The sequence below is a fragment of the Sturnira hondurensis genome, unplaced genomic scaffold, assembly GCF_014824575.4.
Source record: "Sturnira hondurensis isolate 20B ecotype Veracruz unplaced genomic scaffold, ASM1482457v3 Scaffold0008640, whole genome shotgun sequence".
Taxonomy (NCBI): domain Eukaryota; kingdom Metazoa; phylum Chordata; class Mammalia; order Chiroptera; family Phyllostomidae; genus Sturnira; species Sturnira hondurensis.
In genome coordinates, this window is record NW_028081271.1 from 16,185,564 (window position 1) to 16,196,703 (window position 11,140).

At 42.5% G+C, this 11,140-nt stretch overlaps 1 protein-coding gene across 1 annotated transcript; it reads left to right on the forward strand.

The window, feature by feature from the left end:
* The first annotated feature begins 3,008 nt into the window (after positions 1–3,008).
* MAK16 (MAK16 homolog) lies at positions 3,009–11,037 on the forward strand. Its single transcript, XM_037055344.1, has 10 exons — positions 3,009–3,079; positions 5,293–5,342; positions 5,433–5,542; positions 5,645–5,709; positions 5,896–6,047; positions 6,739–6,793; positions 8,745–8,819; positions 9,500–9,613; positions 10,262–10,327; positions 10,464–11,037. The coding sequence occupies exons 1-10, from the start codon at positions 3,065–3,067 to the stop codon at positions 10,656–10,658; spliced, it is 897 nt and encodes a 298-aa protein (XP_036911239.1). The 5' UTR covers positions 3,009–3,064; the 3' UTR covers positions 10,659–11,037.
* The last annotated feature ends 103 nt before the right edge of the window (positions 11,038–11,140 follow it).

Consider the following 11,140-nt stretch of genomic DNA (forward strand, 5'->3'; position numbering starts at 1 on the left):
TGTGTGCTTCCACAACTTTTATTGGAATCCTGCCAGGTAACAACAGGGCAATCCCGAGATGGATAACGAGCTAACCACCTGAACAGACACTCCTATTGCTCCAGCTAATAGCCACTCAACTGTCAGATATGTCAAGCAACTCTAGAAAAGTCAGCCACAAGCCAATCCACCAGCCGACAGCAGACAGGTGAGCAAGCCCAGGTCAGATCAGCCTAGTCTAGCCGGGGTCCGCGGAACTCCCCATCCGACTTGTAGAGCCATGAACGATTACAAATGCTTGCTTTTTAACCAGTGAGTTTCACAGAGGTGTGTTACACAGCAAAAGCCAGCTGATACAGAAACTAATATCTGGAACTGGGCTGCTGCCGTAAAAAAAAAAAAATCCTGAAACACGTGACATTGGCCTTGGGACCAGGTGGTGATCAAAGACTGAAAAAGCAATGAGAGTCACCACAGCAAACTAGAAAAAAAAAAGGTGACACATTTTATGTAGTAGTAAAATATTTCATAAAAGTGTCACCTACGGTAATTTGGAGGATATAAAACATGACTCATGAACTTGTGTATCTGCATAAAATAATTTCTAGGCAGAATGCCAACAGAGTCAGTTTGCATCTTTAAGCTCATATTCAAAGGTACCGTGAGGAAGAAATCAGTTAAAAAGGAGGAAAAAAGATCACTTTATAGGCAGGAATTAGGGGGAATATAAAGGAATCCAAATTTACCAGACTGGAAAATAAAACTGGTTCTCACCTCCAGTTTCCCCAACCAGTAAAAGATCCTCAAGGTGAGGCTGGATGACCTTTAGGTAAGACCTGTCTCTAAAAGAGTTAAGATATGGCCTAGTAAATCATTTCAGCCAGAGGAAGGAGCCAGGAGTGATCATAAAAATGTCTTTCTATAGCAAGCAGCACGATACACCCAAAGTAGCCACAATCAAGGCTGAAGAGATGTTTTTCTGAAAAAAAAATTTTATGGTTTTGTCCAATGGAGTGAACTTAGATTCCACATAGAGAGGTCACAAAGGTTTTTAAATTTTTAAAACATGGTGAAAGTCCTCCCCATTTAAACTAGAAAGGACTGAAATTGTTCTAATTGCAAACATGCTTCTTAGCCCCCAGGCTTCTTCAAATGAATGGATAAAGCAAATGGAATATCACTCAGCCATAAAAAAACAATGACATCTTGCCATCTGTAACAACATGGATGAAGCTGGGGGGCATTATGCTAACTGAACTAAGTCACACAGAGAGAGAGAGACAAATACCATATGATCTCAGTTACGTGTGGAACCTAACAAACAAAAAGCAATGATCCAAGATATAGAGAAGAGATTTGGGGGAAGGTGGCAAGCACAAAAAGGGTGAAGGGGTCAAAAGATACAAGTTTCTAGTTACAGAAAAATAAACCATGGAAATGTAATGTACAGCCCGGGGACTACAGTTAATATTGTACTGCATATTTCAAAGTTGCCAAGGGAGTAAATCTTAAAAGTTCTCATCACAAGAAAATCGTAAATAACTATCTATGACAACGGATGTTAGCTAGACTTATTGTGCTAAACCTTTTGTAATAATGCAAGTGTCGTCGCCTCGAGCTGTATACCTGAATCGAATATAAAGTTGTCTCTGGGCCACACATCAAATACATTGTGACACATAATCACAGAAAAACCTCATAATGTTGTAAGTAAATTTATGAATTTGTGTTGGGCCACACTCATGGCCACCCTGGGCCATGCCGCGGGTTGGACACCCCTGCTGTATGTCAGTTGTACCTCAGTTAAAAATAAAAAAAGATTACTCACATGACTCACTTGGTGGTGGTGAGCAGGGAGAGCTATCATCCCAAACCAGACTGAAACAATACATCGCTTCCCCTCCTCGAAACTGTTCCCCGAACGTGGTGTGGTGCAGAGTGTTGTCCAGCTTTCTATTTCTCCCACATTGTTTTAAATTTGATTTTTCTAACATGGAAAGGCTTCTGTGTGCATAACTTTAGGTCTCAAAACCAGCCTTGTCTAGGTCCCTGGGCTAGTGACAACAATCACCATTTTTTATGAATTAATGTAAACTACGCATTTAGCATACCGCTAGTCCTCACATAGTCCCATTGTTCAAATGAAAAAGTTTGATAAAAGTTAAGTGACTCACCCAAAGATTAGTAAATGGCAATTGGTTTTTGTTTTGTTTTGTTTTTTAATATGTTTGGCTCCAAAAACTAGTGCTAAAACAACACTTTAATTAGGGTGGTTCTAATTCAGTTTTCACCTGCATGCAACAAAATTACACTATTTATTTGATACAATGACTTATTTTATGTAGTTTGCAAAGGGCTCATTCTTATTTTAAGATTGTGCCTTTCTTACTCTTGGAATTAAATGGCCTTTCTTTTGAAAAACGGTATGATGAGTTCATAAAGGGTTTTCTTTTCTCCTGCCAAAATAAAAAGCTGAAAAAGTTATTCCTTCAACAACTATTTTAAATATTATCTGATCCATGAATTGCTAAAGTAAGGCCCCAAAGCCGCCCAAACAAGTGTCTGCGGGGTGAGGGAGGGAAGGGTGTGCGCGCGAGCGAGAGTCTCTAGTTTAACAAGACGGGGTTTGAGATCCTCGTATTGGACGAAGGGGTAAAAACAACGCAGCTCTGACCGCGGGCACCACGGCGGCCCGCGCCCCTCCCGAGCGCAGCGTTCGGCAGACAGAAAGCCTGGTGGGCTGCTGGCCGAGGTCATAAACTGCGCGCTGGGCAAGGCAGAGTCGGACGTTCTCGGCCTCCGCGCCGAAGAGACCACCGACCACTGCACGGCGCTGCACCGGTTCGTTCCCCTCGCTCACATCTGCTGTTACCGGGTGAGACAGGGGCGGGACCCACCCGATCGAGCAAGCGAGGCTTCGGGGTCGTTCAAGGCGACCGCGAGTTAGACCGCCAGGCGGCGCTGCGTACAAGTCTGAGAGATCGGAACTCTCGCGGTAGGTGAGACTAAGACTTCCGGAAGTGATTCGCCGGAAGTTGCATGGCTGCTTCCGGGGTCCAGGTTCCCACGCTGAATTGCCGACACCATGCAGTGCGATGATGTGAGTCTTCCCCGTTGGTGTGCCACCCGGGGTTTACGCGGGTTGTCTTACCTTCTCTGGCGACTCAGAGCCATACACTCAGCCGGCCCATGTGCCTCATGTGGCTCCGGGAGCGAGGCTTCCACAGCCCTGGCTTTCGTGCGTGGGCTGTCACGTGCCTTCCCTGGGCCTCCAGCCCGCTGCCCCACCGGGATTAAGGAGCCTGAAACCCACCTTGTCGGTCTAGAGGGTCATCTTATCTAGTCCCTGGTGACAAGCCCTGACGGAGTCTGCGTGTGGTCTTGAAGGATTTAGAGCTGGGCGGGGGCCTCGGGGAGGAGGGGAGCGATATGGCCGAGCTTAGACAACCAGTTTAAGGATCCTTTTCATTCATGTGTACGTTACTTCCAATCAGCTCTTCCTGTGTTTCGGTTTTTCTTTACATTTATCCCACTAAGTGCCTAAGTCATGATTTTGGAAGCATCCTACATTCCTTCATTAGTAATCTGTAGGAGAAACACTTAAGTGCTTACTGCGTGCTGGGCGTTGTGGTAGTTACTGGAGATTTGGTTGTTAAAAAGCCAGACAAAAGACCTCTGCTTTCCTGAACACTGGTGGGAGAGACACTGAGCAAGTGAACAAATAGAAACAGTTGCACTGTGTAACAATACTGGAAAACAGACTAGAGGTGATGGAGTGAAGAGTAATTAGGAGAGACCACTTCAGAGGGGCCTGATCAGGAAAGGTTTCTCTGAGTGGAAGACAACTGAGCTGAGATCTAAAGAATGAACTGCCACCGAGGAGAGAAGGGGAAAGCAGTGGGTCCAGGCATTGGGAACAGTAAGGTACAAAGATCTGGAGGTTAGAGAGGAGGAATATATTCTAGGACCCCGAGGTCGTGTGAAGTCCTGTAAGGGTTTAGGGCTTTCAGTGGGAAATGACATGATTTCCGTGTGTGAAAAGTTCTGTCGTGTGATAGGGTTTTGGAGGAGAGCAAGAGCAAAAGCAAGGAGATTAGAATATAATGAAAGGAGCTTCAACTAAGGTGGTCATGGTGGATGTGATAGGAAATGGATAAAATGGAGATGATTTATCATTTTTAATTGACTTGGTAAATAAAGAAAAGGGACGGATGGAGGGTTTGGGGAGTCGAACAGCTAGTTCAGTGGTGATTGTATTCTGGAGGTGGGGTCCTAGAGAAGGAGTACTGGGCTCTTCTGAGAGGTGTGGAATGGAGAGCTCCATCTGGACATGTTGATGTGTGCGATGCCTTTAGACAGCCAGGTGGAGGTGCCCCGTAGGCAGCTGGGTGTACATACAAGTCTGGTGCTCAGGCGAGAAGCTTGACCAGAAAAACAGCAATTTAGGAGTCATCAATTAGAGGTGATGTATAAATCCAGCAGCCACATGGAGCTCCTTTTCCAGTTTCATTTCCTCTGACCTCTTTCCTAACATCCCCTGCCAGACACATCCTATAAAATTGCAAAAATGTTGTTCCATTCTTTTACATGTATGCTTTCCCTTTAACTGTTTTAAGCCTTTCCCCATTCCTCCAGGCAGCGCATTCAGAGCCTGTCATACTCGCACACACCTTGTTGTACTTAGACACCTGCTTTGTGACGCTCTGTGTCTCCCTGCCTAGATGGATAACACTCTGAGGACTCTGGCTTCTTGCACTGACAAGTACTCGAGTGCCTTCTGTGTGTCAGTGCCTTCCCTTCATTAAGTGTGCAGTGCAGATGAATGAGTAAAGAACATGTTAGTGCAGGACACCGTAGATGATTTCCCTTGCCCTCAGTGAGTTAAATTATGGTGCATATACCCAAAAGCCCAGTACTGTGCACCTTTTTACCATGGATAGTGAACATTTTAGGTAGAAAGGGGAGGTTACAAAGTATATAATATAGTCTAATTTTGTTGAAAACACAGATATAGGCATGCTAGTTCTTGATACGTACATACATATAGAAAAGCCTGAAAATATTTACAAATATTAATGAAATTGCATTTCTGGGTAATGAGGTTGTGGCTATTGCTAATTCGTACTTACTTTTTCTATAAGAATGTCAGTTGTGTAATGAAAAGTCAGACCATTTTACAAAGCACTTTTTCTTCCTCTCATTTGTTAAAGACCCCTTTCCCCAGTAAAGCGGGCATGCCCCAGGGCATTTTCTGAGATTCATGCCATCTCTTGGGTCTGAGCAATTGAAACAGGTTTATACTTTGTCCTGCAGGTTATCTGGGACACACTGGGAAACAGGCAATTTTGTTCCTTCAAAATAAGGTGAGTCTAGATTCGCAACTTGGACAAAGATCCCTTTAGTTATCCCTTTGGTAACCCATCTTAAAATGCTTGCCATTCCTCCCATTCTAGAACGAAGACACAGGGCTTTTGCAGAAATGAATACAGCCTGACTGGACTGTGTAACCGGTCATCCTGTCCCCTGGCAAACAGTCAGTATGCCACTATCAAAGAAGAGAAAGGTAACTCCCCAGTTTCAGATGCCGTGGGAACTACTACCCAGCTCTCAAAGCATGCTCTTGGGTCCCTCTAAGTAATATAAAGGCGTTTCCTTTACCCTGCAGGACAGTGCTACCTGTACATGAAGGTCATAGAGAGAGCAGCCTTTCCTAGACGTCTCTGGGAACGGGTAAGACTTGGAACAGAAAATTACAGTACCCATTGGTCTAGAGCAAAAATGCCAAGTTTTCCTTTCTTCCTGGACCGTATCTGGATTAGACCTTTGAAGCCATCCTCGGTAGTTCCCATGGGTGTTGTTACCAGGAAAGACCTAATCTTGTACCCTTGCTCTTCAAGCTTCCTATTTCTGTTTTAGGTCCGTCTTCATAAAAACTATGAGAAGGCACTGGAGCAAATAGATCAGAACCTGATTTACTGGCCCCGTTTCATCCGACACAAGTGTAAGCAGAGATTCACCAAGATCACCCAGTACCTAATTAGAATTCGAAAACTCACATTAAAGCGACAGTAAGTATTCAAGTTCCTTATTTATTTCTAAATCTGTTTTCTCATGAATTGTGTTACAAAACTGAGAAATGATGACACCCCTAGAAATGCCTTCTATGAAATTCAACTTTGGGTACCCTTTTGTGATATGCTAAAAAGACTTTATCTCAGATTGAAGGTGGGCCCTTTGGCTTTGCAGGATTTTAAAAACAGTCTAGTACAACTCAGTTATTCCCTCCCTGTTTGAAAGTCAGCTTCAGAAAATATTGTTCATAACTCCCTGAGGGAATCTTAAAATTAATTAGGGATTTAAAAATGACCTAAAAATGTGAGTAAACAAGAAGGTAAGGAAGGACTTGACTCTCATTTCAATGAAAACTAGTTTTTAAAAGGAATATGCAATCCACACTTAATTGAGTTGTGACTTGCACAGGATACTAAAGATGCCAGTCTTCTACAGAAAATTCCCTTTTCTTAGTTCACCGAAGAGTTGTTAGCATAGAGAATGTCCTCAGAAGTCTCAGAATGCCTGTAGCAAACAAAAGCAGCCACATTAAAATATACGTAAAAATGTCCGATTTTTTATAGTATTTATCTAGAAAATTTGCTGAATTGAGCTGAACCCTACAAATGAATTCCAGTCCTTTTTTCCTTCTCATTTTTGTTAGCACATGTACTTGGGTTTTCTGATAATATGCTTTATTTCCCCTAGGAAGAAGCTTGTTCCTTTGAGCAAAAAAGTGGAGCGGAGGGAAAAAAGAAGAGAGGTAACTTACTGCTCTGATATTCGTGCATCTTTATTTTCACTGAGGGTAGGGCTGTGGAGGTGGGCCTCACGAAAAAGGTTTAGTCACCACTGCCCACGAACTGTTCAGGCCCTGGAGAGTGGTTCACTAATGTATGACAGGACTTACGTGAGGTAGCTGACATTCCGTATTTTAAGATCATGACTTTGAGAGCAGGTAAGATGGGAGTGCTTCAAGGATGTATGTAGTGGAGAACAAGCAGAAGACCTCAAATAGAGATCTACATTTCCTTGTCTGAAACTCTTGAGGCTGAATGTTTCAGAAATCAGAATTTTGGTACGTTGCTCATCTTACCTCTTACCCTCATCAGGGTTTGAGCATTCTAATCAATACACTAGTAGTTTTGCAGTGAAATATAAGGATGTTCATTCACACTATTAATTTTTTTAATGTGATTGCAATTTTTAGAGAAGACATTTTCAGCACTGTCACATATAGATGTAATCCTTTTCTTCTTAAGATGTTCCATTCTCAGAAGTTTCTTTTTTTCTTTTTAAATCACTGGTAAAATATTCCCTTTCTCTTGTAAAAACAGATATATATATATTTTTTAATTTATTTTAGTAGTATATTTACTTTTTAAAACTCCTGCTACGTTATATATAACTGACAGCCATCTTTAAGTTCTACAACTTAACAGAGAGAGAAACATCTATTCTTCTAGTTTATGCATTCGTGTATGTGCCCTGACCAGGGATTGAACCTGTAACCTTGGTGTGTCAGGACTGTGCAACCAGGCCAGGGCTCTACAACTATTTTTAGGTACCAAACCATCAGATAATCACACCTTTAAAACTACTCCTTATCTTACTGCAAACAATTCATCTACAAACGCACTTACCCAATCAGAATACAGGAATAAGACCACCACGTTCACACTCTTTGTGCAGTATTTTCCCCTCGGAATGTCTTGTTCACTATATTTGACACACAACTCTTTGCTTTATGGACACAGGTCAACGTACCACTTTCAGTACACCTAAAAAGTAACGTGTTCTGAAAATTCTCTCCCTACATCTCAGTGACTCACTTTTGAGGCATAAGCACCCTCTTTAGAGAGTAATGTAGGGCATCACAGTAGACTTAGCTCATCCGTGTGCCCAGTCTTCCTGCATTGTGATGTATCATTCTCACACAGCTTCGGTATGTAATGCTTTGAAATCCTCTGTGATTTTACTATCAAATTAACTAATACACAGTCTTAGACTAGAAAGGTAGATTGAGTTTAGACTTTTGTTTTCATTGTGGGTGGTACAGGTTGATGCCACGTGTTATTTCCTATGAGGGATCGTTGAAGGGAGTTTTTGAAATTTGTTTTTCTATACTGGGATCTAACGTGGTTTTAGAAACTGTGAGTGAGGCTCTCTGTTCCCCTTTCTTTAAGTCTGCTTCAGGTTGCTAATTTTCTAAGACACTTAAATGTAGGTAGACCTACCTGCTTTTCATATCTATCAAAAGCTTTGTTAGAATTTGAGAGTGTCACTTATAAAAACTCTAGAAATTTTTGTAATTGAACACTTCCCAAGATTTGAGAGGTAAAGAAGAAATATGTCTGGTTGGAGAGACAGAAGCCCCCGTGACACCCTGTCTGGTGTGACTCAGTGGGTTGGGTGCCCTGTGAACCAGGTCTCAGGTTAAGATTCCCGGTCAGGGCACATGCCCGGTTGTGGGCCAGGTCCCCGGATGGAGGCACGCTGGAGGCAACCAGTCAGTTTTTCTCCTTCTTTGTCCCTCCCGGCCCCTCTTTCTAAAAATAAATAAAATCTTTTTTCTTTTTTTTTTAAAGGAGCCCCATAATAGCAAGTGGGAGAAGTGATTATTACATCTTCTTTGTGATAAAAGCCTCAGTTTCTTCTACAGGTTGGAAAGTGAATACTAATGAAGTAAATGGGATTTGCTCCTTCTCTTACAGGAAAAGGCATTAATAGCTGCTCAGCTGGACAATGCCATTGAGAAGGAATTGCTGGAGAGACTTAAACAGGATACGGTGAGTAAGCTAGAACTTAGGGTACAAATTTTATTTTTTTAGCTGCGATTAGGAAACGTGGAAAATGGGTTTTACTTTTGAACATGCTAGACATCCACCTGGATTTTATTCCTGGACTAATACAGACCCTGGCTTCCTCGCTGAAGTTCCGTGATGCAAGCACATAAATGCTAACGTGGTCCTCGGTACTCCGTGCAGTCCGAGGGCCCTTCCCCTGTCGCCATCACTCCCAGCTCCTGCTCCCAGACGCACGGTCCCAGGTCTCTGTAGAAGAGCCTCCTGCCTGTTACCCTCTTTCAAGGTTCTTCTAAGTTAACTTCTATTCTCTTTTTAAAGTAATGTCATAGAAACAACATGAATAAAAACTCTTTTTCCTTGTTATTTCCCCCTTTATCATGAAAATCACACTTGTTCTAACCCATAGGTTTTATAGACTACCGAGTTTTCAGTGATCTGCTTCCATCCTTCATTGAATTTACCAGTTTGATGATTTTATGTTAAAATGGGCTTTTTAAAGACACTGCCAGGTCTAGCCTTGAAAACAGTAGAGAGATGACTCCTTGAATTGAGTGTTCTCATTTCACTGAGGAACAAAATAACCAGCTTGTGGGTCAGTGGACTTCAGGTGTAAGACGCAGGTACAGTTAAAGCCGATCCTTCGTGTCCTTCGTGTTCTGCAGTACGGCGACATCTACAACTTCCCCATCCATGCCTTCGACAAGGCCCTGGAACAGCAGGAGGCGGAGAGCGACTCCTCAGATGTGGAGGAAAAAGACGATGAAGAGGATGAGGAAGTAAGCCTTGTTTGTATTTTTGTTTTGGACCACATTTATTTTAATGTAATTAAGAGACAGGATGCCCTTGTTAGTCCCCTAACCAAAAGTAATCATTGATCGCATTGTCCACCACGAGACTAACCCGGGTTCCTGGGTGGCTGCGGGGGTCTCCGGGGTCTCTGCACTGGCAGTTTTAATCTTACTGATGAGCCTGCTGACACTGTTCCCTGCAAGACGGCAAATGAAGAATCCCTGTCAGCTGATAGAGTAGAGTATCCCTTTAAGGAACCTACAGAAATTTTTGCAAGGATTTAATCTTACTATTAACATAGGAGAGGTACTTAAGTGGTAGTATTTTTAGGAAAAGGGCAGATTCAGCTAGTAGCTGTTTAGTCACACAGTTCACTTTCGTAGGTACAGAAGCATACATTTCCGAAAACTATTTTTATTTAAAATTAATAATTTTAGTTAAATATATAAAGAATTGCTTATAAATCTTACATACTGATTTCAGAAGTATTAAACTTGGAAACAGGTAGATTTCAGGTGCCTAGTTCAGTAGATTTGGATTGTTATTTTATGTATGTATCTCCCCCAAATAAAGTAGGCGTCTAAGTTAAGTTTTCCTGATGTACTTTGAACCTAACAGTTATGTTTTATTTTTAGGACGTGGGAAAAAGAGAATTTGTGGAAGATGATGAGGTGGATGAGAGTGACATAAGTGATTTTGAGGTGAGATTTATGGGTAAGAGAAAGGCTTTCCAAATACACAGGGGTAAACGCTCTACTTTGTTCTAAGGTGAGATGACAACGGAATTTGGGGCCTAAATCCAGCGTCTTCTCTTAATTTTTCCCCTCCCTGTGTTAGGAAATGGATAGACTGGATGCCAGCAGTGATGAAGAGCAGGATGAGAAGTCCTCCGGTGAGGAAGAAGAAAAAGCCTTTAACACCAAACACAAAGGCAAAACACCCTTGAAAGGCCCTTTGCAGAGGAAACGAGCATATGTGGAAATAGAGTACGAGCAGGAAACAGAGCCAGTGGCCAAGGCCAAGGCCACGTGATTTCCATTTGGACATTCATAACAGAACTGAACATGTTGAACTTTATCCTCATCACATCACACCTCCAGCTTTTATTCCTTATGTTGTATTCAACACAATATTTGTGTTTTTGATATTTATACCACTTCTGTGGGGCAAGAAGTCGGGGTGGGGACTGGTGGAAAAATTGTAAACAGAGTATTTTTATAGCTTTGACATGTGTTGAAGTAACACTTGAGCCCAAGAAGCTTAACAGAAGAGTTTGTGGCTGTAAATATTTCTTAATTTTAAATGCACACCCTTGGTTACTATCCCCAACTTTAATTCAGAAATGTCCAGACTTTTGCCCTCGCTGGTGTGGTTCAGTGGATTAAGTGCAGCCCTGTAAACCTGAAGGTCACCAGTCTGATTCCCAGTTAGGGCACATGCCTGGGTTGCAGCCAGGGCCCCAGTTGGGGACGTGCAAGAGGCAACGGATTGATGTATCTCTCATACATCCTTGT